The sequence below is a fragment of the Drosophila busckii genome, chromosome 3R (genome assembly GCF_011750605.1).
Source record: "Drosophila busckii strain San Diego stock center, stock number 13000-0081.31 chromosome 3R, ASM1175060v1, whole genome shotgun sequence".
Classification (NCBI taxonomy): Eukaryota; Metazoa; Arthropoda; class Insecta; order Diptera; family Drosophilidae; genus Drosophila; species Drosophila busckii.
Window position 1 is genome coordinate 13,080,118 of NC_046607.1, and position 26,136 is coordinate 13,106,253.

Sequence of the window (26,136 nt, forward strand, 5' to 3'; positions counted from 1 at the left end):
AGAGTATCTGTGTATAAGGGCGTAAGTCGTAGCATAGACTGGCACAGCGGGCGTTTATTTTGGTAGATTTCAGCTTGACCCCTTGAGTTCCTGTTTCTGGCTGTTGCATTCATGATTTATGCCATAACTGCAGTTACAGGTGCAAGTTGGCAGGTAGCCAAAAGTCCTATAGATTTCATTCAATCTAAACAATTTGTTATTGCCTTTATTAATTTATAGTTTATCTTTGGCATTCAGCAAACATTCGATGCTGCCCACGCTCTTGCCATCCTTATAGACACGAAAGTAACTCTTCATAATGCCTCTGGGCATCAGCAGCGGCCAATCGTCAGCATTCATTTTCACATTCTTTATATAGTAAGTGCCCTTGGGTATGGGACACACGCTGCCATCCACCGGAAAGTCCGTATTGACGCCCATGCGCACCGTATCCTGCCCATAAACAGCGATGAACTTCTTTACAGCATCACAGAATCTGGTGCGTGGTATCATAAAAGGCAATTGGATAAAGTTGCCGCCGCCGTTGCTCACATCAATTGAAGAGTCGCCAGCAAGCTCAAAGTGCTCATTGTCCAGATCAGCAAGTATGTCCAGCGTGCCATTGACACGACGATCGCGTCCTACGAAGCTGAGTCCTGAAATATCCGCCAGCGTCTCTTGCTCACCCGGCAGCATGCGCAGAGCAAGTATTTCGATATCATACTTGGTATTCGGTATGCTAAAGCTCTAACAAAAAAATATTATATCAAATATTATTATTAACGCATTCAAAATTACCTGAGCCCAAGCTAAGACAGCCAAATTTAGTAGCAGACTCCACATGCTGAACTGTTGCCCTGCACTAACTTTAGTTGCATTTATATAGTTGCGTTCATTCAGCAAATTTAATAATTGTCAACGTGTGGCAATTAGTTAACTAATTTATTTAATTGCTGCATTTAGGACAAATTAACGTTTAATTATTTATCGCTGTGCTGACAATTTGAATGAGCAACGCAAAAGTTCATTGAATTTGCACACATAATAAAAATATCGATATGCGCATGTTGCGGCAAACTGCAAAGTTGCAACATATTGAGGCACTCGAGAGGCTCGACTAAGGTGAACGCCAGGCACGCGCGTTGCAACACTTGAACTCTATGCACAACAAGCACCAAGTGCGGCTGCTGCTGCTGCTCCTGGGAGGTCCTTGGGGGGTTGGCAAAAGTTTTCGAACACAGCCGCTTTCTTAGCAGCAGAAGTCGCACGCTCTCTATTGGAATTTGCACAATGAAAAACACTTGAGTTTATTTTCTTTTTTGTCAAAACGTGTGTAGTAGCAGTCTGTGAGTCTAAGAGGGTGGGCAGTGGGCTGCGGCTGGTTAGGGCTGAACTTTTTGGTTCAAGAACAATGGTTCAAGTGCTGCTTGCAAAACAAAAAGCGTTTTAAGTTTTAATTACAGCAGACACAATAGACTGCCACAAGAGAAAGAGAAAGAGAGAGCGAGGAGAGCGACACGTGGTGGTCCGTTCAAGTGTAAGATGGCGTGAGCTGCAGTTGCTACTACTTATTGTTGTTGTTGCCAATCGGAAATGGGCAAATTTGTGTAGCTGCAAGCGAAATGTAAGCCAAAGCTGCCTGGCTGACTGACTGGCTGGCTGGCTGACTGGCTCACTGGCTGGCGCTTATCAAATGATGAAAATCATTAGCCAGCTTTTGAAGTGTTGAGCATGACAAGAACCTACTACTGACGTGCCATCGGCAACTATCTATCAAATATAGCTAGCTATAGCTTGTCAGCGATTAGATTTTCAACTCGCAATGGAAAATGAAACAGCAACAACAAATCAGTGGAAGCAAGACGAATGAAATTGCTCAATTGTGACTGATTAGACATTGTTTTCAATTTGTTTGTCGACAGACAGGTAGCTGCTGCTATACCTGCCCTCCCCTCCCACCCCCGCACCCCTTGTGAGAGTTTTTAATCAAAATTGTACAGGAAATCAAAAATCAGTTGAAAAATAAAAATCACAGTTTCTTATCATGATGTTTTCTAGCGCTTTACCCCAATTGCTAGCCCCATCTAAAAAAAATACCCTAGCAAACTTCAATTGAGGCAGCATATTGTTAGCCCAGTCTACAGTTTGACTACTTGATGAGCGGTGGCACAATTAGTCTAGCATACAGTGAGTGCTGCTTGTATGCTGCTGCTCAATTGTCGAAACAATGGGCTCGGGCTCTCGGGCGCTCGGGCCCTTGGCATGTAATTTGAAGAACGCAAAAGCAGTAGCTATGAAATCAATTACGCGATAAAGATTTGACAGCACAAGCGCAGCAATGTGGCAGTCGATAATTAATTTTAACGCTTTATCGCATTTGAGTTTGAGGTGCGCCTTTGCCAGATAGTTGCTGATAGCTCGATAGCTTGATAGCTAACAGCAACTAACGCAACAGCAGCAGCAACAGCAACAAGCAGCCGTTGTCCAATTTTGATTGAAGTCTGTCCTAAAGACGGTTTCCTAATCTGTGACACAATTCGACAAAAATAAAACTATAAGAAAAGAAAATTATGAGTGTGTGCCGCATGCCTATGAATTTATTATTATTTACTTTACTATGCTGCTGCTGCTGCTGCTGCTGCTGCTGCTGCTGGTGGTTGGTTGGTTTATTTTTATGTTTATGAGTGAAGCGCAGATGCTTCCCATGATATGCAAACGAACTCAATTATTTATTTTATCACAAATGATTTTGCTTATCAAATCTAGAAATCGTCTTCGTACCTTTTTTCTTAGCTACCAAGCTGTAGTTGAAGCTGAAGCTGAAGCTGCGAGAGCTCAACTCATCGCATTTCTTATGCATGTGCCCTCTTGAGTTTTTCTTACAATTGCTTGGGCTTGGGTTTGGGTTTGGGCTTCGTCGTTGCTGTCCTGTATTCGTGCTCGGCCATTATTCAAGGAGCCGCTTCTCATTCTGCAAGCAGTCGCATCTTTTGGGCGCTATCTTTGCGTTGAAATCTCACAGTTCATGTCAAATTTCTTGTGTTTTTATATATCATCGCTGTGGCAGCCTTTCCTTTCCTTGCCGCTTTGCTTGCTCGCTTGCTTTCCTTGTAAGTATGTAAATGTCGCTGCCAGAGCCAGAACCGAAGCCGCTGTGACTGCAACTGCAACTGCGTTTTGCACTTCAGCTGATGACTGATGGTCGTGCGTTTATCTTTTGATTTGCAATAGCTTCTGTAGCCGCAGATAAATCTGTGCGCTGGCGTTTGGTTTAATTAAGTTCCAGGTTCCGATTGCGTCAGTCCGTCGCCAGAGAGTCGTCGATTCTTAGCACCTATTGACATGCAAGCCAGCCAGCCAACCAGCCAGGCAGCTAGACAACTGTGTGGCCACACACAAGCTCAAGCTGCAATTGCCTCGCTCGCCGCAGCAGCAAATCAATCAATTCAACACGCAATTTAAGCCGCAGTCAAAGCAGCAGGCAACAACTGATAATTTCTTTATTTTGACTGCTTGCCATTTTGGTCGAAAGTCTTTTGGGTAGACTGAAGAACTGACTGACAATAAATAATAACTCAATACAAATCCCAATTACAATCGAGTGCCACCCGCCTAGTTGGCAGGACAAGACTGTAGACTGCAACCCTCGGCTACCAGGCAACAATTTGATTGTCCTTTTTGTGTATGCCTCTGCCCCTTTTTCCTCCGTGTGTGTGTGTTCGTTTTATTTGATTCGATCAGCGGGGTTTCGCCTACATCCTACAAACGTTCAGCACGGCATCTAGCGCCGGGTTTACTTTTTCGGGTTTATCCTGCACTCGCCCGCCACATAAATCGTTTGTTTTGGCTGGGGACAGTCAGCCCCCGGGCTCTGTGCGGGTTTGAGTGTTTTCTCTTTTATTTAAATTTTTATTTAATTTGTTATTTGTTTACATGAAATACACCGACGTGCGACGACAACGAAGGCGACATATGACAACATTCTCAGCCGGCCACAATTGCCATTGTCTGCCTCTCAACGCGCCCTTAACCGAGCTGCCAGACTTTGGCCATACAATGTGCAACATTTGTGTGGCAAGAACTGCTGACCACACACGCACACCTGGAGACCTAAGGCCAGTTGGCTTGGCCACCGTTTGACAACGACTATGCATGCATCTAATTGCGCCTTTGATTGAATCCCTATAGACTTGGCTTCTGTGTTTTATGCGGGGTGAACAAAGCAGGATAATATTAATTATTGTTTTTAATATATTAATCTTTACACCATTTTGTTTTGCTTAATATTTGACTTGATGTTCATACTTTAATATTTTTAATTAAGCTGATTAAAACTTTTGATTTAAAAATTCTCTTAATTTTCGCCAACAGACCTTTCATTTTAAATACTAATTTAAATTATATATTAAATATGCACTGAAGATAGTGTTAAGCAAATTTATTGCATTTAAGCTACAGCTATGATTTATTTGATTTAAAAAATCACAAACTATTTAATGCCTTCGTGGAAACATTTATGGTATTTGTAGTTAAAAGTTTAAACAAAAATCAGCGCTGTGATAAGCTAAAACACATAAATCTACAACATGCTCCAAAAAGTGGTATAAAAAGCAAATTAGTAGCTCAGTTAAGTCAAGTCTGTTGAGTTGCCTTGAGTTGCAGCAAATCTAAGCAGTATCTTTAACAAATTAAGTGGACAGCTATAAATCAATCGGCTGACGACGAAATTCAAATGAAAAATCAATAAGCTGAAAAGAAAAAAAAAAAAAAACAAAACGAAATCTATTGGCCAAGAGCCATAGTCTCTTTTCTACCTAAAAAGCATGCCCGTGCCAAGGGTTAGAGACGCTGCTGATGTTGGAGCTGGAGCTGGAGTTTGAGTTTGAGTTGTCGTTGGGAACGAGCTGCGTGTTTAACAACAAACAATTAAGATGGCGACCAATTGATAAGCTAGCAGCCAAATCATCAGCCACAGCTAGAGCTACAGTCACAATACGAAGAAGAAGAAGAAGTTGTGGCCAATGGTTTGATGAAAGCAATGGCTATAATGAAATAATTATGGTTGCGCCTCGGGGCTGACCATTTATATGATAGTCAGCAAGCAAAGACAAAGACCTAAAACGCATGTTAATCAAACTTTGATTGCAACAGTAACAGCAACAGCAACAACAGTTGAGCTTTATCGAGATGCCAGCAGTCGGGGAGCTGAAGTTGGAGTCGCGTGTGCAGAAGGATTCTTAGCAATGCATGGAGGCATGGCCAAGGCGCTTATCGATACATTGGCATCTGCCCATTGCTCGTTGCCCGTTGCCAGTTGATGGCTTTGATTGCTGCTTTTGGCCATGCGTGATATTTATTTGTTATTTGACACAAAACGTCGATTGCCTGGACCCAGCGCATAGCGCACCTTTTGGCATGTGTCGTTCCTGTTGGTGGTGGCAGACAATTGAGTGACCAACATGAAAAATGAAACGAGCTAAAGACAAACCAACCAACAACCAACGCAGGCAACAATTTTTAATTTGGCTGCCCATTGTGCCGCACAAAAAAATTAAACAAAACCAAAACAAAGCAAAGAAACAGAAACGAGCAACCAAATTGTAAGCATTTTTTTGCGCGCCTGCATCAAGATAAACGTGCGCTATACAATGCGAACTCCAGCACTCCGGACTCCGGAGTACTATTTGGCCAGCGCGAAATTAGACACGTGATGGGCTGCACTAAGCACTGGAACTGATGGCCACGACAAAAACAGAGCTGATAAAAAATAAAGCGACTCTAGTTCTCATTTTTTTTTTCAGCAAAACTGCAGCTAAAGACTTCCGAGATTAAGCCAAAGCCGATTCAATCAGCTCGTCTAAGCAACATTTGAATAGGTGCGAACAGCGATTCAAATGTTGCGATAACTCACAATCTGCCACAAAAGCAGCAACCACAAAGAGCACAACAACAACAACCACAACGAAGAAGAGCTGGGCAGAGTAACAGGAAACTGTGTTCAAAATCGAGACTGCTGCCAAATTATGACTAGGCATAGGGGACAGAGCAATCAACCACTGTGCGGACAGTGGTACTGGGAGAACTGGGACACAAATATTCTGGGGGTACTACGGTGGCATCCAATTAAATTCAATTTTCGAACAAGCTCAAGCGATGCTACTGCGATAAATTAAACAAACATTTTGTTTGGTAGTTTTATTTCTTTTCGTTGACCGTGCAAGGCAAAGCAAATAAAATACTAGAACGACTAGCGCACACCCTTGAATTAAAATATGCTGCATACTTCAAGGCGGCGCTGTACAGTCTTGCGCATAAATTACTTGAATATAAATGAGTTTAATTATATTTTTGTTGGACCACTAGTTGCTTATACCCTTTAGAGCAGCGTGCACTTGCACGGTATGCATAAATCAACACAAAAACACACGCCTAGCTATGCTAACAGTGCAAGGCGAGAGACAACACGCTGATTATCAAAATTTGATAAGGCATTAGATACTTAAATACAAATACACACACACATATGCTATGTAGCTGCAAACGAGGACTGCTATGCTTCACTTGTTACCGCTCTTGCACAGGGGGGAAAAGGCAGCGGCAGCGGCAGCGGCAGCGACAGCAAGTGAAATTCTAACAAGTTTATTTGTGCGTTACAAATATTTATTGGAAAGGTAACACTTGCAACTGCAACAAGCACGCGTGAGTGAGCTAGAGTGCCAGAGAAAATGTTAAACAAGTTACAACTGTTGCCCAGCTGAATTAAAATGTCAACAGTTCCAATCGATTTTCAAATGCAGCAATTACTTTGACCTAAGGTGGTTGCGTTAATGAAGCGTTTGGTTGTGCACGGCTACAGTAAAAACAATAAGTTAAAACGGAAGTACATTGGATGGAAATATATTTAGAAAATTATGCAAGACAATCTGAAGCTAGTTATAGTTAAATATTTTATGGATTAAGCAAAAGTCAAGCAGGCTTAGCAAATGATTGTTTGCAATAATTACTCATACGCAATGTTTGTTGTACTGCCTTAGCAGCAAGCAACACCATCTTTAGTTATTATATTATATTTTGTGTAATAATTAAGCTTGTAAATAAATAAATAAATAATATTTATTGTATGTACTAATTATAAGGCTAAGATTTTATTATTTTATGCTTATTTTGTACATTAAATTGAAAGTAAAGTGTATTTAAATATTTTGTATTTAAAACAAATGTAAATAAATACTCAGAGCCAACGTTTTTTCCAACTGCTAGTCAAAAGCCAAGCAGTTCTGCTTAGCTATAGTACAGTATACAATATAATGAAAATAGCTTAATTTATTGTAAAAGTTTGAATTTTATTTTGGACACACAGCTGTCAATGTTTGCTGTTGTAATTACGTGAATTTCTATGTCAAATTGCTTTCCAACTGACACTTGTTTTCTCTCTCTGTGTCATTTTGAAGGCGCCAGCAACAATGACTTGCACAATGTTTGCCATTTTGCCCTAACAACTTTGTAATTTTTTGTTTACACGCTTAAATTGTAGCGTAATTGCTGCGGGAAGTAGCAATTGCTATATGTGTGTATCTGTGTGTGTGTGTGTGTGTGTGTGTGTGTGGCTGCTTAAATTGTATGAATTGTCAAGCGCTGCGAAAGCGCACACATGTTACATGAAAAACTTTTGAACTTTTGGCCAACACAAAAGGGCAAGCGACCGCTTGGCTAAATAAACGCACTTGAAGCTGTCAGCAGCAGCAGCAGCAACGGCAGCAACCGCAGCATTGATAAAAAGCTAGATGCAAACGTTTAGATAAAATAAGCTGACTGACTGGCGTTGTAATTCGTGTAATTATATTCTCAATTACTGGGCCAGATACAGATGTTGCTGAGGCGATTAGTACGCATCAAAAGCTCACAGAACAAAAAAAAATTATGGAAAAATCAAAAGCAGAGCAACAAATATAGCCATGAAAGAGATAAGTTCTAAATGCTGTTGCTCAGTCGTGCAGTCAAACAAATCCAAAGCCAAAGCCAAAGCAAACAAAACAAACAGCATGGGGGACACACACACACGCACACGCATACATATATGTGTATATATGCAAATGGCAGTCATCCTGTGGACAGTCCAGGCAACTTAAGTGGTTTCTGTTCAGCAGCAGCAGCAACAACAACAGCAGCAGCGATGTGATGCCTACTGCGATATGATATGATTATGTTAAACGCTCATTCAGTTTTGTTCCCTTTCGCTCTCTTTCACTCACTCTCGCTCGCTCGCTCTCTCTCTCTCTCTCTCTCTCTCTAGCTTTACATTCAGCTTCAGTGCTTGCTGTCATTGGTCATTGGCGTAACGCGCGGGCAGCAGCTGCGCTCTTAACTGATTTTCCCGTCTGTAGGCAAAAAGCAGCAAGCCAGTCTCATTCCACTTTTTGACTATGTATTATATATATATATATCTGTATATTCAGTTCAGTTTCAAGTTGACGATTTCATAATTCAATTTACAAGATAAGGCGAACAAACCAACCAACCAACCAGTCAAGCAACAACAACAACAACAGCAGCAACCGTTTGTGGGGCGTGTTGTAAAGAAGACACAACTACAACTACTACGAAAAAAAAAGAAAAACATTTAATTAATTATGCATCAGCGATTGTGTTTAAATAAAAGCTCAGCCACTGCAACTGTCAGCTATGAATAAGTCTTTGGCTTAACTATTTGTCAAATAGACTTAATTTTTAGTTAGTCTCTAATTAAAGCGCAGTTTTCAAGTCTTTTGGCCTTTTGCTTATCACACACATTGTTAACAATTTCCACATAAACGCAAGCTCAGGACAGATCCTTTAATTCTCTGCATAATTTCAAATCAGACAAGCGTTAAAAACATTTCATTATAACGCTACACAATCGGAATATTTAATGATTTAATCGTGCAGCCAAATCAGCAACAGCAACAGCAACAACAACAGCAACACTTGAGCTGAAGTTGCAGTTGTTGCTGTTGCTGGTAGAGACGGGCAACGGCAACAAGCAGACAGCATTGCTCGATAAACTGCCTCAAATTCACAGATTTTAAATTTAAAACGTAGCCAGTGCAGTGCCAAAGGCTTGTAACATGCCCCAAACTTGCCGCACGTCTCGCTCTGGGTTTTCAGCAATGCCACAGTCGACATTCAGATATAATGGCGCGAGTTTCATGTTTACAAAAAGATTATGCAGCGCCCGGGCCCGAAAGCAAACGTGCTCGAGCTATGGCTTAAACTATAGCTGCTGAGTTCTAATTAAACAATTCGTAGAATTTCGCGTTAATTGCGAGAAAACGACTTGAACGTGCAACTCAAATGCAGATGCTGCAATGATGCTGCAGCTCCAGGTGCAGGGCAGAGCGTTGACACGACAACAACAACGACAACGACAACTAAGCTACTTTAAGCTTTAAGTAGTGAGAAAACTGTGCACTTTGATTAGTTATGTGGGCAACTGTTGTTTGGCATTGGAGTTGAAGCTAAAGTTGTGGCTGACCCGCAGCTGGCTGAGCGCGCTGTCATTAACATAACCAAAAATCCAAGTTACAAATACAAAAGCTGCAGAGAGAGAGGAGAGGGCAGTGAGCAGAGGGAGGGAGCCGTCAACAGTGAGGATTGTGTATCGCAAACAGAGAAAACTCAATTCAAATTATCGCCATACAAGATCGACAGATGTTCAGCGAAACAACAAAAGCAACACAAGAAAAAAAATAAAGAGACGCAGAGACGCAGCGACGCTTAAGCTGAAGAGCAGCCAACTGAGAGGTCAATGAGGTGCAGCGACCGCAGTCCTGTGCTGTCCTGTCCTGGCGATCGATCGACCAAAAGCAGTCGCACGTCTCGCTGAGCAAATAACGCCCCATTTGTTGCCAAAATACTAAAGCCCTTAATCTAAACCACTTTGGGCCATGGCCAAGGCTCGACTTGGGCACGCAGATCAACATTGTCGATCGACATTCAACATTCAACGCAACGCATATTTCGCATAACGCAGGCACACCTTTTGGCTTGGCCAAAAAGGGATAAGCAAAGAGCATATACAATGCTCAAGTTATTGTTGTATTGAAGTATTGTTGAAGAACCCAGAACGCAGAGCCCGCACAGAGCAGCGGACGTCAACCAACGTCAGTGCAACGCTACCGTCGATCATCCTCATAGGTTTGCTGCTCGTCATATGCGGCTGCTTGGCTGCCACTTCTACACATAAACGGACGGACGAATGTACAGACGGACGGACACTTACGGCTGCGCTTGCGCGCTTATCAGCGCCGATTAATCAGCATCAAACTTGCTGATAACGCCAGGGCGACCCTGTCGTTTTGCTTGTGCTTGTTGTTGCTGCTGCTGCTGCTGTTGTAGTTGTTGTTGTTGTTAAAACTCTCTTGTTGCCGTATCCTCATCATGACGCTGCGCAGTGGCAAGCAACACTCATGTTTAAATTATGATGGCTTCTAACTTGCGCTTCTCAACTGCTTTTGGGGCGACCTCATCAGCCAATGACTTTGTATATATGTGTGTGTGTGTCTGTCTCCGTGTGTGTTTGTATTTATGTGGGCATATGGGCAGCCGTTTGTTGGTCAAACGTGTTAGAAGTCATGTTGCTGCTGACAGCCGCATTGACAACATGTCCAAGGTGCTCAGTCAAAATATTTAAGTTTCAAGTTGCTTTTTTGGCTATCAGTAAATTTCATGTTGATAATTTTGATTGCTGATAACAAAGTTTTGATTTGTGATTGCCACAGTGCCACTGCTGCTTTGACTATTTATTGACTTCTAGCAGTTTGGACTATCGCTGCGGGATAATCCCAGTTATTTTATCTTTTTTTTAAGCCTTATCAGGCATAACTTTGATGACTTTCAAATTCTGAGATAGTGACAGAGCGCTCTCTGGCAATAAATATTCTGAAAATGTAGAAATAATTTAAAATAAATAAGCAACAATTTCTATTGAACTCTTGTTGTAGTGCATAAATTAGCTTCACAGCTAGTGAATACTCAACCCAGTCTGAAGCTCACATTATTGCACTACAGAATTAATTCAATTTAAATAAATAAAATGCTCAACATTGTTGCTGATGCATGTTGCTGGCAAAATAAAACACACAAGCCTCTACATTATTATCGTATAGAATGAGTATGAGTATATTAAGCTTAGTTTGGCGATAAGCCGCAGTCGCAAGCCAGCGCAAATTCAGCAATGTCAGTCCATTAAGAGCGTTGCCCGGTCGCGATTGTTTAATTGAACAATATGTATATTAAAATATATATATTGCTTTTGTTAGGCGTGCGTAGTCTGCTGGCTGTGCCTGTGTATACTGCGAATAAGCAATTGAATCTAAGCGCTAGTTGTACTGAGCGTAGCTGCAGTCTATGGTGGCTCTCTGAGGATAAAGCGGAGCCTTTGCGCTACACAGGCGTTCCAGCAATGCATTTGGAAGAGTTGCTCTTGGGCAGTTGCAGAATACGCGCCTTGCCCGTCGAGTTGCTGCGTCTAACACCAAATCTGCGCAACTTACAGGTCTACAACAGCAGCATTTATCGTATGCCAATTAAGGACTGGTCATTGCTGCCAAAGCTGCAGACGCTGACCTTCGAGCACCAGCGCATGGCACGACTGGACAAAGACGATTTCCAAGCGCTGCAGCAGCTCGAAATTCTGCAGCTGGGCTACAATGAACTGAACAATGTGCATATGAATGCTTTTGCGGGCTTGAAGCGCCTCAAACTGTTGGCGCTGCCTGCCAATGGCTTGGAAGAGATCAATCCTCAAACCTTTGACGAGCTGGTAGAGCTAACGCATTTGGATTTGAGCCACAATAGATTAGCGTCGATTGATGGCGAGTTGTTTGAGCATAACAGCAATTTGCAGTCCTTGCTGCTGAATGACAATAAACTGGAAAGCGAGCACTTGTTGCTGCCGACGTTGACGCAACTGCGCCTGCTTGACATAAGCAATAGCGGCGACCTAACAGAGTTGCAACTCAATAGCGCACATACTGTAATCGTGGAGCGCAGCAATGTGCAGCGCTTAATCATACACGGCAGCGTTATCAAACTGCAGGCAGGCAACAATGCGCTGACGCAGCTCAGCATTGGCGATAAGAGCGCGGTGATTGAGTTGGACCTGCATAACAATTTGCTTGATAGTAACGCCAGCTCAGCGCTGCTGACAGACATGTGGCAACTGCGGCACTTGGACTTGTCCAGCAACAACATTGAAACCTTGGCCAGCAATTCGAGCATCAGTCTGTACTTACCTAGCTTGAGATACTTGAACCTGGCGCATAATAAGCTGCGCGCCTTGCCGCCCGCTCTGCCAATCCTGCCAAGCAGTCTGGTGCACCTGGACATATCCTATAATCATTTGCTGCAACTGTACTCACGGAACTTTGCAGCACTGCCCAACTTAGAGCATTTGAATATTGCCGGGACTCGCTTGGACAAATTTTACTACCAACGCTTTCAACGGGATCATTATGTGCTTAAGGAGCTCGTAATATGCGAAGCAGATGTCAGCTCTAGCCAGTTTGATAATATGCTCTTTCATTTCGACAATTTTTTTCGCGGTAAACTTATCACAAGCTGCAACAGCACAGTGCAGATGCCAAAGCAGTTGCCACTCGAAGTGTCGGGCATACATCCTTACTGGACTACAAAGGATGTGCTAGCATTGATAACGCTCATTGTGTGCTTTGGCATACTCCTGCTGCAGATCTATCGCATACTAGAAGATGAAGGTTGTCTGCGTAGACTGCGTCGACGTTTCGGCCGGCCCCGTCGCAGCCACAGAGGAATGGCGACGGCACGAGACGCATTGCTGACCAGGACACTGAAGTATGAAGAAATCCTTTAATAATCTATTTTAATGCTCTATTTATTTATGTATATGTTTATCTCTTATGCAGAGTTCCAGTGATTAATATTGTGAGCAACAATTGGTCAAAAGGATACTAAACTAAGCTGCAAATTATTTAAATTCATATATGATTAAACAACAATTTAAAGCTATTTGTGAAGGCTCAAGATAATTACTTGGCTCAAGGAAATCAAGTGGCACGCAGCAACAACACATGTTGTTGTTGTTGTTGTTGCATTGGCAGCAGCCTAAGCAATAACAACCACAACATCAACAGAAACAACTTCTGTATGTATTTTGACTTGGCCACTTGTAAGCCTACCAGACGGCTTCCTCCCCCTGCCACAATTCAATAATTTGCCTATCGCGCTGGCAGATTTGCCAACAACATGTTTTGGGTGGAAATTGTGTAGATGTGTTAATCACTAGGGTTAGTATTGTCCAAAGAATTCTAAATTCTTCTTATTAAAAATGTAAAAATATTTAAAATAAAGAAAGTATAAATACAACTTTTAAATTAAAGGGATTGTTTACTTACACAGAATCATTTACTATTAGAACAGACTATACAGTTTCTATTTTTATTGTTTTCAATATAAAGTCAAGGTCAATTGGACATTCAACAAATTTCTTAAACCAAAATATATAAAAATTAGTTTAATTAGCTTTATAAAATAAGCAACAAATGCTATTGAGCTCTTGTCTTAGAACATATTAATATAGTTTACTTACTGTTTACGGTGCAAATCAGTTGACATATAATAAATGCTCACCCCAGCCTGAAGGTCTCGGTCGTTCTGGCTATATTATTGAGCTATAGGTTTAATTCAGTTTAAGTAAATAAAATGCTCAGCATTGTTGCTGATGAATGTTGCTGGCGTTCCAGAGGTAAAACACACAAGTCTGCTTATCTGCGTATACATTCATATATAGCATATAGTATATAGAATGAATATGCAGATTAAGCTTAGTTAAGCTTAGTTTGGAGATAAGCCGCAGTCGCAAGCCAGCGCAAATTCAGCGATGTCAGTCCATTAAGAGCGTTGCCCGGTCGCGGTTGTTTAATTGAACAATATGTATATTAAAATATATATATTGCTTTTGTTAGGCGTGCGTAGTTTGCCTGTGTACAGTGCGAATAAAGAATTGAATTTAAGCGCTAGTTGTCCTAGGCGTAGCTGCAGTCTATGGTGGATGTATGAGGATAGATCGGAGCCTTTGCGCTACTTGGGTGAACCAGCAGTGCAATTGGAAGAGTTGCTTTTCATCAATTGTTGGATCCGCTCCTTACCTGTGGAGTTGCTGCGTCTAACGCCAAATCTGCGCAACTTACAGGTCTTCAACAGCAGCATTTATCGTATGCCAACCAAAGACTGGTCGTTGCTGCCGAAGCTGCAGCAGCTTACCTTCGAGCACCAGCGCATGGTGCGACTGGACAAAGATCATTTCAAAGGGCTGCAGCAACTCGAACTGCTGCAGCTGGGGGACAATATACTGGTCAATGTGCATATGAATGCTTTTGCAGGCTTGAAGCACCTCAAGCTGTTGGCACTACCTTCCAATAGCATAAAAGAGATCTTTCATCAAACCTTTGACGAGCTGGTAGAGCTAACGCATTTGGATTTGAGTCACAATAAATTAACCTCAATTGGTGGCGAGTGGTTTGAGCATAACAGCAAATTGCAGACTCTGCTGCTGAATGACAATGAGCTGGAAAGCGAGCACTTGTTGCTGCCGGCGTTGCCGCAACTGCGCCTTCTTGACATAAGCAATTGTGGCGATTTAACAGAGTTGCAACTGAATAGCGCACATACTGTAATCGTGGAGCGCAGCAATGTGCAGCGCCTAATCATACACGGCAGCGTTATCAAACTGCAGGGGGGCAACAATGCGCTGACGCAGCTCAGCATTGGCGATAAGAGCGCGGTGATTGAATTGGACCTGCATAACAATTTGCTTGATAGCAACATCACCTCAGCGCTGTTGACAGACATGTGGCAGCTGCGGCACTTGGACTTGTCCAGCAACAACATAGAAACCTTGACCATCAATTCGAGCATCAGTCTACACCTGCCTAGCCTGAGATACTTGAACTTGGCGCATAATAAGCTGCGCGCCTTGCCGCCCGCTCTGCCAATGCTGCCCAGCGGTCTGCTGCACTTGGACATATCCTATAATCATTTGCTGCAACTGCAAGCTCGGAACTTTGCAGCATTGCCCAACTTAGAGCATTTGAATATTGCCGGCAATCGCTTAGCTAAATTTGACATCCGAGAATTTTATCCGCAGCATGCGGTTGTGCTTAAGGAGATGGTAGTATGTGGAGCCGATGTCAGCGCTGGAGTTATTATTGATATGCGCATCTACTTTATTGACATGGAAGGTGGTAAACTTATCACTAACTGCAACAGCACAGAGCAGAAGCCAAAGCAGTTGCCTTTCGAAGTGTCGGGCTCTCTCTACCTCTCGCTGTCTGGCGCAAGTGATTGATGACGCTCATTTGTGTGCTTTGGCATTCCTTTTCTGCTTGGCGCAGATCTATCGCATACTAGAAGATGAAGGTTGTCTGCGTAGACTGCGCGGACGTTTCGGCCCACAACCGTCGCTGCCACAAAGGAATGGCGCCGGCACGAGACGCATCGCTGACCAGGACACTGAAGTATGAAGACAGCCATTAATAACTTAATGCTCTACTTATTTATTTATATTATTTAATGCTTTTGTTTATCTTTTATGCAGAGCTCCAGTGATTAATATTGTGAGCAACAATTGATAAAAAGGAAACTAAACTAAGCTGCAAATTATTTAAATTCATATATTAAACAACAATTTGAAGCTATTTGTGAAATTGCCCACCAAATACGAACTTTGGCTCAATATAATTGCTTGACTCAAGGCAACCAAGTGGCATGCAGCAGCAACACATGTTGATGTTGTTGTTGTATTGGCAGTGGCCTGACCAATAACGACAACGACAACATCCAACAGGAACAACTTGAACAACGACTTTTCCGCCTCTGTATGCATTTTGACTTGGCCACTTGTAAGCCAGCCAGCCCGCCAGCTCCCTGCCTCTGCGCCAGCTCGATGGTTTGCCTGTCGCGCTGGCAGATTTGCCTACGACATGTTTTGGGTGGAAATTGTGTACATGTTTAGGTACCGGGCGCAGTGCAACTCGCACTCAAGATTTCGATATGCCATCGCAATTTCTCAGAAATTGTATTTTGATTTATTTATAATGTAACAACGACATGCACACACTATTTGCACAAGGCACAAAGGTTTGGGGCAGGCTTAGTTGCCAGAACCCTGCAGTACGGCTTAGTAGCTTTACTCACTACCGGTGATCAAATCAACATGAAATTCTGTCATAGGCAGTAGCTAACTCACATCGCTTAGATAACCCATGAACTGTAAATTCAGCAACACTCGTCTGCTTTGCTGCTTAATCTAAAAGATTAAAGATTAAAAATAATTTAGCATGACTTAAGCTCTCTCACAATTGATTTGAGCCGTACTAAAGGGATGCTGAGCAAGTTGCTGCTGCTGTTTATTCAATTTAAATTTATGGCTTTTGTTTGGGCATTTCGATGAAATTAGAAATATGCAAATGCTGCGCATTAATTAGGCAAACTCAATTTATGCTTGCACTTAAATTGTTAGAGCGAGACAGCGCATGCGGCAATTTAAAAAACTTCACACCCGCCGTGTGGTGCGGTGGGCGTTTTAAACTAAAGCGCACGCGGCATTTTTATATGAAAAAACCTAAATGAAAAGAAATCGAAATGTATTTCTACGATTGCCGACGATTGCAATTGTGCCACAAGCAACAACAGCAACAGCAACAATAACAACAACAGCAATAATAATTTGCCAATCGTTCACGCGTCCAGTGTGTCCAGTTCACAGCCGCATTATTGCGTGCTAGCTTGGCTGGCAGGGGGGACACCCTTTTGCATCTCCTCCTACTACTCAAGCTGGCAAGTCTCACCCCTTTTTTTGTTTTTGGGTGGGCGTTGCCGCGGAGGCTGAGCAAAGTGTAAATTTATGATCATGCGATTTTTATCGAAATGTGAATGTGAAAAAGAGTACAGCGCTTTTTGCACTTTATAAAAAGGCAGCAGCAGCCGCAGCAGCAGCAACACAACAGCAACACACTAGCAATTGGCGCTGCATTTGCCAGGCCGTGTTTTGAGGTTGGCCTGAACGCATTATTAATGCTCGCACGCCGTCTGTCATGTTTTGTATTTAGTCAATTTTTACTCGTATTGAAAATTCAGCCTTCTTTTTTTTATACGTTTTTATTGAACGCTTTTTTTAACACTTTATGCAGCCGTCTGCTTCATAAATCATAGCGCGATTTTGTGCTTGTTGTTGCTGTTGCTGGCAGCGTTTATCAACATTTCGCACACTTGGCTTTAGATTTTCCAAGCAAACCTGCTGCCACGCCCCACGCGCCCCCATGCCTAAGACAAAGCCAAGCCAAGCCAAGCCAAGCAGCTGGCAGCGTTTCCCAACTTTATAGCATAGGCACGACCGACAATGACACCCAAGCGACCCCACAAAACTCAAGTCAGTCCCTCAGTCAGTCCGTCAGTCAATAAGTCAAGTCACACACACACGTGGCTGCAGCGACTAACGGCTACATTAATGCGATTATTTTGTGCACTTTTTGGCACAAGTTTATGGAATTAATTCCGGATCAGTGAGCGGGCATACGTCGCTGTCTATGGAGCCCACACATTAAGCGCATTTTAATGGAAAAGCACAAAAGACAAAAACCTTAAGCGTTGGCAATAATTTTTCATTTCAGCTCTACTCCCCACCCCACACTACCCGCTCTCGGGTTATTTCACACCATGCTTATGCTTAGCTACAAAAATTTGTTGTGCTAAGCCTGGGCCAGCGTTAGAATCTCGTTAGCGAGTTAGAGTGAGAGAGACTCATATTAATCGCATTATTTACAGCAAACAGGATCAACTCAAAAGTCAAGGCGACAAACACTCCCACGGGGATATGCATGACATATGTAAAGTGTTAGCTGCTGGCCAAGGACGAACGCGCGTGGGGGTTGCAAAGCGGCAACGCGTGCCAGGCTGCGGTTCGTGTAATGAATATCCGCTTAGCTGGTGACTGCTAGCTGCTTAAACGGATGCTGCAACACGGGGTTGCAAGTGCACCCCTGACTGACTGACTGCCTGTCGCCTGTCGTCTGTCTATTACTGACTCTTAGCCACTGGGTGTTGGAAGTTGGGTGTGTCCGTTGTGCCGGGCGTGCGCTGGGAAATTGTTACAGTGACTGCTACAATATGCCGCTCGACTTCGCTGCCACTTGATTGACTCACTTGGAGTACAAAACAAAGTTAAAAAAGCGCAATTGGAAAACTGCTCTGTGAGAAAAAAGATCATAAAAAAAACGTCAACAGCTGCGCAGCCTCATTTGTCCACTTGAGAACTTTTCACGCGCTCGCTTTTCCACTGAAATGCCATAAAAGTTAATACTTGCCAGTGAAAATATCTGTGGCCAAGGTAATTAACGCAGGCTCTAGAGAGACAAGGCAGTAATTAGGGCTGCTGCGATAAGCTGAGCGGCACTTAAAGCCTTGCACGTTCATTTTATTTGATTTCACATTTATTTTTGTTAAAACAAAAAATCCCAAAAGCAGCAGCAGCAGCGTCCATTAAGTGTACGCTGGTCAGTTTAATGCACTGACTATCGTTGCCATAAAAATCCAATCTATGAACCGCCAAGAGAGCAGCGCTGAGCCCATTGGCGAGATTAACATATTAAACGAAATCGATAGCAGTTAAAGGATATTGTGGCACAGGCGCACGTGATGCGCTAATTTTTTGCCTTGACACTTGCCCGCAGCAAGCAGCGTTCAGCGTTCCGAGTGGGCGCTGGTGGGGGTAGCGGCGTGTGGTCCGCCGGATATGTCAGAAGTGTCGTCATTACAGCACGTGACTCGCTTTAAATGAAGACAAAGCCAACGCGGGCGGTCCTTGCCCAAGGACTACAACAAGCGGCTGCTGAGCAGCACTCGCAACTGTAACCTGAGCTACCAAAAATCAGGCAAAGGGCGAACAATAAGCTTTAATTTGTTTTCAAGCACGAGCTAAAGTATCTCACAAAAAAAACAATGCTCTGATTTGTTATGGGGTTGCTGGGTTAACTGGCTTAACGCCAGCCAGTGTCAATAAGCTGCAAATACGCATTCTGATCATCACTGATGTGGGCGCATTTCGGTAAAGATTGAGCCTAGATACGACAATTTTACAAGTAATCTATGCTCTGTAATTATATGCTTAAGATCTGATTGTCAATCAGTTGAGAGTTAATAGAACATTTGTGGGTAGGTAGGCTCAATAAAAAGAAGTCACATTCCACTAATTGTAGAAGCCACTAACAATTTAATTAACTTTTATTTTGCTTACATTAATGCTCTCAATAAAAATAATTAAATTAATTTTAAGCTGTACGTTCTTTTGACTTCTTTAAATGTCTTTGTGATAAAAAAAAATAACCAAACAAGTCGTTTAAGCAAATGGTCACTATAATAATCACTGTCTATAAACTATATACATTATTTTATTCAAGGTACATAAGATTAATATATAAGATGCTTCTGAGCTTAGCTTAGCAAAAAAAAAACTATACAGAGTTAATATATAATAGTTATTATAATAAAAATAAAAATAAATACATTTTTCTAAGAAAAGTATTAATGGCAATAATAGGTTGTTAAATATAAAAAGGCAATGCTATTTAAATTTGAAGAACGGAAGTCTAAAAATCCTGACTTAATATCAGAAAATGTTGATGCAATCTTTTTAGAATGAATAAATGTGTGTTGCTTGTTGCACATTATTAAAATTATTAGTTGCAGTATTAATTATATTTTTGCTACACCATGAGCATCATAGGCGTAGCTATGTACGAGCAAAGGGGCAGCTTAAATGATGAAAATGTAAGTAAAAATTCTGGAAAATTATAAAAAATACTGCTAAAACTTACTGCACTCTAGACTATATACTAGCTACGCCCATGGTGTGATTAACGATTAATGGCAGCTGCAGGGGCGTTGTTTAGTGAGCAGCCAATCCCCTTGGCAAATGCAAAATAGGCGCAAAAATTACCAGTGCACAAGTTTTTTGTGTGTGCGGTTACAACTGGCCAAACCAATACAATAACAAAAATAACAAAAAAAAAAAATAAGGATTGCAGCTGATTGGATCTTATGCTAAGAGTGAGGCTGTGACTGAGACTGAGGCCGAGAGGCAGCAGGCCACTTGTAGTGGCAGCCAAAGGTAAAGAGCGAACAGCGAACGTTGCTGGAATTGATGCAGATGCAACGTGATGCTTGTTGGTAATAAAATTGGTGCTTAAACGAATCCACTCACAGCCATTTAGCAATATCAGACATGGCTGTAAAATTAACAGAGCAACACACAACGAGCCAACAAAACGATGCAACAACAGCATCAGAAACAACAACAGCAACAACAACAACAGCAGCAATATACAACGAGGGAACGGCCTCAAGTTTTGTCTGTGGCCTGCTGTTGCTGTTGCTGCCATGTGCAATTATTTTGTTGTTGTTGCTTTTGCTGTTGCTGTTGCAGCAGTTGCCTTTTGGCCGCGTTAATGATGTTGGCGGTGGTGCGGGGCAGCAATCGGCTGTGTGGCTTGGGATCGGTTGGAAAATGGCAGACTGGTTGCACGAGGCCAGCCATTGCGTCTGCTGCATCTGGGTACTTAGCAACACCCACTTTAAGATCAACAACAACAGCAGTCAGTGCAATATGCAGTGTGCTGCGCCAGACTTTGTGCTCTCCACTTGCTAACTGCACACAAATTTATGACAAAAGCTCGCGAAGTTTTTGATGAACAGCCAGCCAGGCAGCTTAAGCTCAAGCTCAAGCAAGTTCTTTATTGAGATTTTATGAAGAATTCTGACAAGCGATTGGGCAGTGAGTGGCGATCATTTAAACTGTTGTGCACGATCGCATTAATTTATTAATTTAATGGCAAAAACGTTATGTAGCAAGTGAAGGCAACGCCAAACTGTGGGTGAGGGGCAAACTGTGGACCCCGAGGCTGCAAGCGCATACACATGGGGCGTTTCTAACAATTTTATGCCAGATGAGCGCCTAAGTGATCACGATCAGTTACCTGCCAGCCAGCCAGCAAGCCAGCCCCATCCATCCAGGCAAAGCCGTGCTGCTGAGCCCCAGCCAAGTCAAACGTGCGTCCACTTAAACCACAGACAATCTTCATTATGCTCACTGCAGGGCACAAAGCACAGCTGCAGCAGCAGCAGCAGCAGCAGCTACAATTTCAGATACAAGCCTCATGCTGATGCTCGGACGGTGACTGCGACTGTGACTGCTCCCGCTGCCAGCTGAGGTGTTTATTAAGGTGTAATGCAATTTTTCATAATTTTTTTTTCTTACCTTTTCTTTTGCTTTGCGAGGCGCGCGTGGGCGGAGCGACTGGAAAATTGCAATAATATGCTTGTGTAGTAGTATATATATATATATATTATATGTATTTCTTTGGCTACAAAATGGATGCACAATGCAGGCCACGACAGCAACCAGCAACAAGCAATGGGCAATGGCAATGGCAACGGCAACAACGCAAAAAACTGTGGCAACATGTTTGAGGTTTTCGCTTTTCCGACATAAATAATGGTCATAAATTGAGCATGGCCGGAGCTAAAAATTCAGTATTTATAGCCAAATGATAAAAATAAGATTTATTAACATTTTGCTGCCCCGCGTACACACACACACACACACACACACATACGCAGCTCTCTTTGAGCTTTTCCCACACCCTACTGCCAAGTTTTTATACACCGACAAACGGATTCGATGCCGCCAGAGAACATCCGTTTCACTTTGCCGTGTGGCTCATCCTGCACTTTGCGTGGGCGCATTTTCCTTTAATTTTTCTTTTTGCTTAAATTAACATTTGGCTGCAGCGCACACTGAACCAACTAATTAGCTGTTGGATGGACCCAAGCCAAATTATTTGCAACTAAGCAGAAGAGGGAGGGACTAACAAACTCTGTACAAGCTTTTTTTGGCGTTTCACAATTAGTGCAACGAATCGCCTTTGGCTGGCTGGACTACAAACAAGATTTCAATAAGAATATCAAGCAAATGTAGAAGCCATAAGCTACATAAGCAACAATAACAGCAACAACAACAACTGCGACGCACACGCAGCCTGATTTTAATCAAATTCACAGCATTGTTTGCCTGTCAAGCAACAAACGAACGATTATTACAGGCACAGGACGCGAAAGGCGCGACAAGAAAACAAGAGCCTGCACTTCGATGTTGCTGTTGTTGTGTTAAATTCCAAGCGCATTTCATATGGCACCAGAGGCAAAACAGCAACAACACCATGGATATAAAGCTGCTCCACATTGCCGCAAAAGGCAACAACATAAGCACCAACAACAACAACAACAACTGTATTGGCATCGTGCGTGACCACTGCTGCCCCAAGCGGTGAGCACCCACCCACTTTTCGCAATATTGCTTTATGGTTAATTCTCTGCTGCTCTGGCTAGCCAACCAGCAGCGCGCCTTTATCATGTTAAATACATTATAAAGCTCATGAATATCATTAAACAGCCTTGAGTAGCCATCAAATTCGTTGTAATAACAATAAATGCTCTTTGCATGCGATGCGCTGCAGATAACTTTCACAAAAGTAAACATTTTCTTAAGTCGCAAGCATTTTGAATATTTTGTTGGCGCCAGAAACAACGACAATATAACAATCTGGCAGTATACAGTTCATTACAGTGCTGCCAGATACGATTTATTATTTTGTGGATGATACCTGCTGGCTGAAAATATAAATAGTGTCAAAAATAATGGCAAAAATAGCCTATTTCAACAGACAGAGTTTTGCAACACTGCTTATCATGCTACGCTCTTTACTCCATTGTTGTTGCGTTCTTTATCAATAAAAGGTGAAAATATTTAATAAATTTATTGTAATAACCGTGTGTATCTCGAATAAGCAAACATAAATCAAATAGATCAGTTATTGCAGCTAAGAAGTGAATACAAAACATATTAATGCAATATGCATGCTAAAAAAAATAATTTTACAAGTTTAATTTCATGTTGTGTTTAATTTGTGCGTCATCATTGCAATATTGAAGACAGATCAAACGTTTTGCCGGTGCACCGTTCATTATCTGACGAATTCGACTGTCTAGGCGATTAGAAAGTCGACAGCGTTATTGTTATTGTGATGAGCGCTGCGCGGGCGGGGGCTATGAGGAGAAAGCAACAGTAGCATGAATTTCACGTCATGTGTGAACCCCGCGCAAACAAACTACTTATAGTATAACATCATTATTACTCACGCAGACAAAACTGCACAAAGCACGCAAAACCAAAAAAAAAACAAGCTAACCACCACCCCCGGTGCCAAGAGCCTTGGTGTATCGCGCGCTCTATCTCAATCGCTCTCTCTCTCTTTCGCGCATATTGTTTTTGTTGTGTGCAGTGACGAAATGACTGCGACTCGGCTACGCATTGTCGTTTTTAAAGGTCATGGGTAGTGTTGGGGGAAGGGGCCCCTCGCACAGCTGATATTTTTTTGTAATTTTCCGCGCATTTGTTTGCGGCAGAACAATCGGGAATAAACTCAAAGAAACTCATTGAAAATCTTTTCTGCTTGCAGACGCCAGCATGGATTTTGCCAGCGTGCTGAACAAGCCACACCAGCGCACTATTATACACCTGGATATGGACTGCTTCTATGCCCAGGTGGAAGAGATACGTGATCCAACGCTGCGCACACGCCCACTGGCTGTGCAACAGAAGAACTTTGTGGTCACCTGCAACTATGTGGCACGAGCACGCGGAGTTACTAAACTAATGCTAGTGAAAGAAGCTCAAATTTTGTGTGAGGATCTGGTGTTAGTCAATGGCGAAGACCTGGCGCCGTATCGCCTAATGTCACAGAAAATCTTCGATTTGCTACTCAACTATACGCCCGATGTGGAGAAGCTGGGATTTGATGAGAACTATATGGATGTAACGGCCTTGGTGGACTTGCGGCAGGCGCATGTAGCTGAGGCTCAGCGCAAGCCTGCAATCGGGCATATTTATCCAGCGGATGGCACAGCCCTAACCGACTGCAGTTGTGGCTGCGCCCAGCGCCTGGCCATTGGCAGTCGCATTGCCAAAGAGATTCGCGATGAATTGCATCTGCGTCTAGGCATCACTTGCTGTGCAGGCATATCGTACAACAAGCTATTGGCCAAGCTGGTGGGCAGCTGCCATAAGCCCAATCAGCAAACAGTGTTGGTGTCCACGTATGCGGAACAGTTCATGCGCCACTTAAATGACATAAATAGAATTACGGGCATTGGCCAGAAGACGCATACGCTGCTGTTGGAGGCAGGCATAGCCAGCGTGGAGCAACTGCAGCAGTGTGATATGGAGTTTATGCGTAAAAAGTTTGGTTTCGAGACCGCCACCAAGCTGCGTGACTTGGCATTGGGTAGAGATACAAGCACAGTGCGTGCCACGGGCAAACCCAAGACAATTAGCGTGGAGGATGCTTGCAAGACTATATCGGTGCATACAGACGTCACGGAAAAGTTTCGACTGCTGCTAAAGCGGCTAATGGAGCAGGTAAGCTACAATTGATTATACATCTTGCAATTATATACTTATAATTGTTTGCCACACAGGTCGCAGAAGATGGTCGCATACCCATTGCCATCAAGGTGGTCCTGCGTAAATTCGACTCGCAGAAGAAGAGCAGCCATCGCGAGACCAAGCAGGCCAATATATTACCATCCTTATTCAAGACCTCGGAATGTGCGGGCGAAACTGGCGTCTGTCGAGTGCAGCTGGCAGATGGTGCCTTGGACAAGCTACTCAAGATCATAATGCGACTGTTTGAGCGCATTGTGGATCTTAACAAACCCTTCAACATAACGCTAATTGGCCTGGCGTTTTCCAAGTTTCAGGAACGCAAAGTAGGCTCCTCATCCATAGCAAACTTCTTGATCAAAAAAGCCGACTTGGAAGTGCAGTCTATAACATCGCTAACCAACACAAGTCTCAACAGCAGTAGCACACTAGATAGCAGTCCACCCTTGCTTGGCAGCGATGAGGCCGCATTTCGTTCCTCACCCACCACGTTCAAGCCCAGTGATCAGTTTTATAGACGTCGCGCTACAACAGCGTCGCCAGTGCCTATGCTAACAGACAATGGCTCCGAGTCAGCTGCCACCAATTCGGATTTCAGTGACTTTTCGGAAAATGAAGTGGAGCCATCGCCTAAGAAAAGTCGCATTGGGCGTGTACTAGTGCCAAAACGCAGTCGCTTGGCTGTAGATGTAGGCGATGCCTCGGCGGATGTCGCGTCACCCAGCAAACTGCGTGTCTGTGATTTGCGTTTGAATTCACGTGACAGCGAAAAGGATTTTCCCATGAGTCCCATAGCATCAACATCTGGTGCAGCTGCGGCGCCTCGCTTTCGCACCATACAGCCGCCAAATACGCTGCTCCAGCGTCTTGATGGTAATCTGCGTTTTCTACACACCCGTACCGCCAGCCGCTTGAGCTCCAATGCCAGCTCGACAGCCTCGTCCCCGCTCCCCTCGCCCATGGATGATACAGTCAGTGCGCCCAGCACACCAACAATGGCACCCAAGCTGACGCCCGACGCAGAAGCAGCTACAGGTGATACGCTAGCGCATATTGCTTGCCCCGCTGGCGTTGATGCGGAAGTCTTTAAGGAGCTGCCTGCAGAATTGCAGAACGAGTTGATTGCCTCGTGGCGAAGTTCGTTGGTTGTGGCCGCTGCAAATGCTGTGGAACAGGCAACCACTAGCAGTGGCGCAAGCGGCGGCAGCACAAACACGGCGAGTAGCACACAGAAAAATACTTTGTATCGTTATTTCCTGAGGAACAAGTGATGTTGTTGCGTTCAACGCAGCTTCATTTAGAATTAGCACGCATAAATCTTTTTATAATTATATATATATACTATATTTTTGTATAATTGTGGTACTAGCTTGTATGTACATATTATGAAATCTCTGCACATTTAAATATTATATATTTTACTTCATATACCCATATAATTCATTTAAAATACTCACATAGTACGTGGCAGCTTATAATTCTTTTTGGATGTGTCCTACTTAAGTTTATAGACCGTAATGATCAGAGTTGAAACTTTACATTACAAAAGCGAACAAACGTATTTCATTTTTGTTTTACTTTCTTACTTT

The 26,136-nt window shown here is 43.0% G+C and overlaps 4 protein-coding genes across 4 annotated transcripts; 3 read left to right on the top strand and 1 right to left on the bottom strand.

Annotated features, from left to right (window-relative positions):
• Positions 1–213: 213 nt before the first annotated feature.
• Positions 214–827, bottom strand: LOC108601292. The gene is made up of 2 exons (XM_017989191.1): positions 778–827; positions 214–726 (listed from the first exon to the last, which is right to left on the bottom strand). The coding sequence occupies exons 1-2, from the start codon at positions 820–822 to the stop codon at positions 214–216; spliced, it is 558 nt and encodes a 185-aa protein (XP_017844680.1). The 5' UTR covers positions 823–827.
• Positions 828–11,193: 10,366 nt separating this feature from the next.
• On the top strand, positions 11,194–13,342 carry LOC108601967 (insulin-like growth factor-binding protein complex acid labile subunit). The gene is made up of 2 exons (XM_017989955.2): positions 11,194–12,828; positions 12,900–13,342. Exons 1-2 carry the CDS (start codon positions 11,243–11,245, stop codon positions 12,946–12,948), a joined length of 1,635 nt encoding a protein of 544 aa, XP_017845444.2. The 5' UTR covers positions 11,194–11,242; the 3' UTR covers positions 12,949–13,342.
• Positions 13,343–13,904: 562 nt separating this feature from the next.
• LOC108604489 (leucine-rich repeat transmembrane neuronal protein 3-like) lies at positions 13,905–15,340 on the top strand. The gene has a single exon (XM_033293918.1). It carries the CDS (start codon positions 13,925–13,927, stop codon positions 15,338–15,340), a length of 1,416 nt encoding a protein of 471 aa, XP_033149809.1. The 5' UTR covers positions 13,905–13,924.
• A 7,479-nt stretch (positions 15,341–22,819) lies between these two features.
• Positions 22,820–25,901, top strand: LOC108604208 (DNA polymerase iota). Its single transcript, XM_017993569.2, has 3 exons — positions 22,820–22,842; positions 23,565–24,523; positions 24,583–25,901. Exons 2-3 carry the CDS (start codon positions 23,573–23,575, stop codon positions 25,816–25,818), a joined length of 2,187 nt encoding a protein of 728 aa, XP_017849058.1. The 5' UTR covers positions 22,820–22,842; positions 23,565–23,572; the 3' UTR covers positions 25,819–25,901.
• The last annotated feature ends 235 nt before the right edge of the window (positions 25,902–26,136 follow it).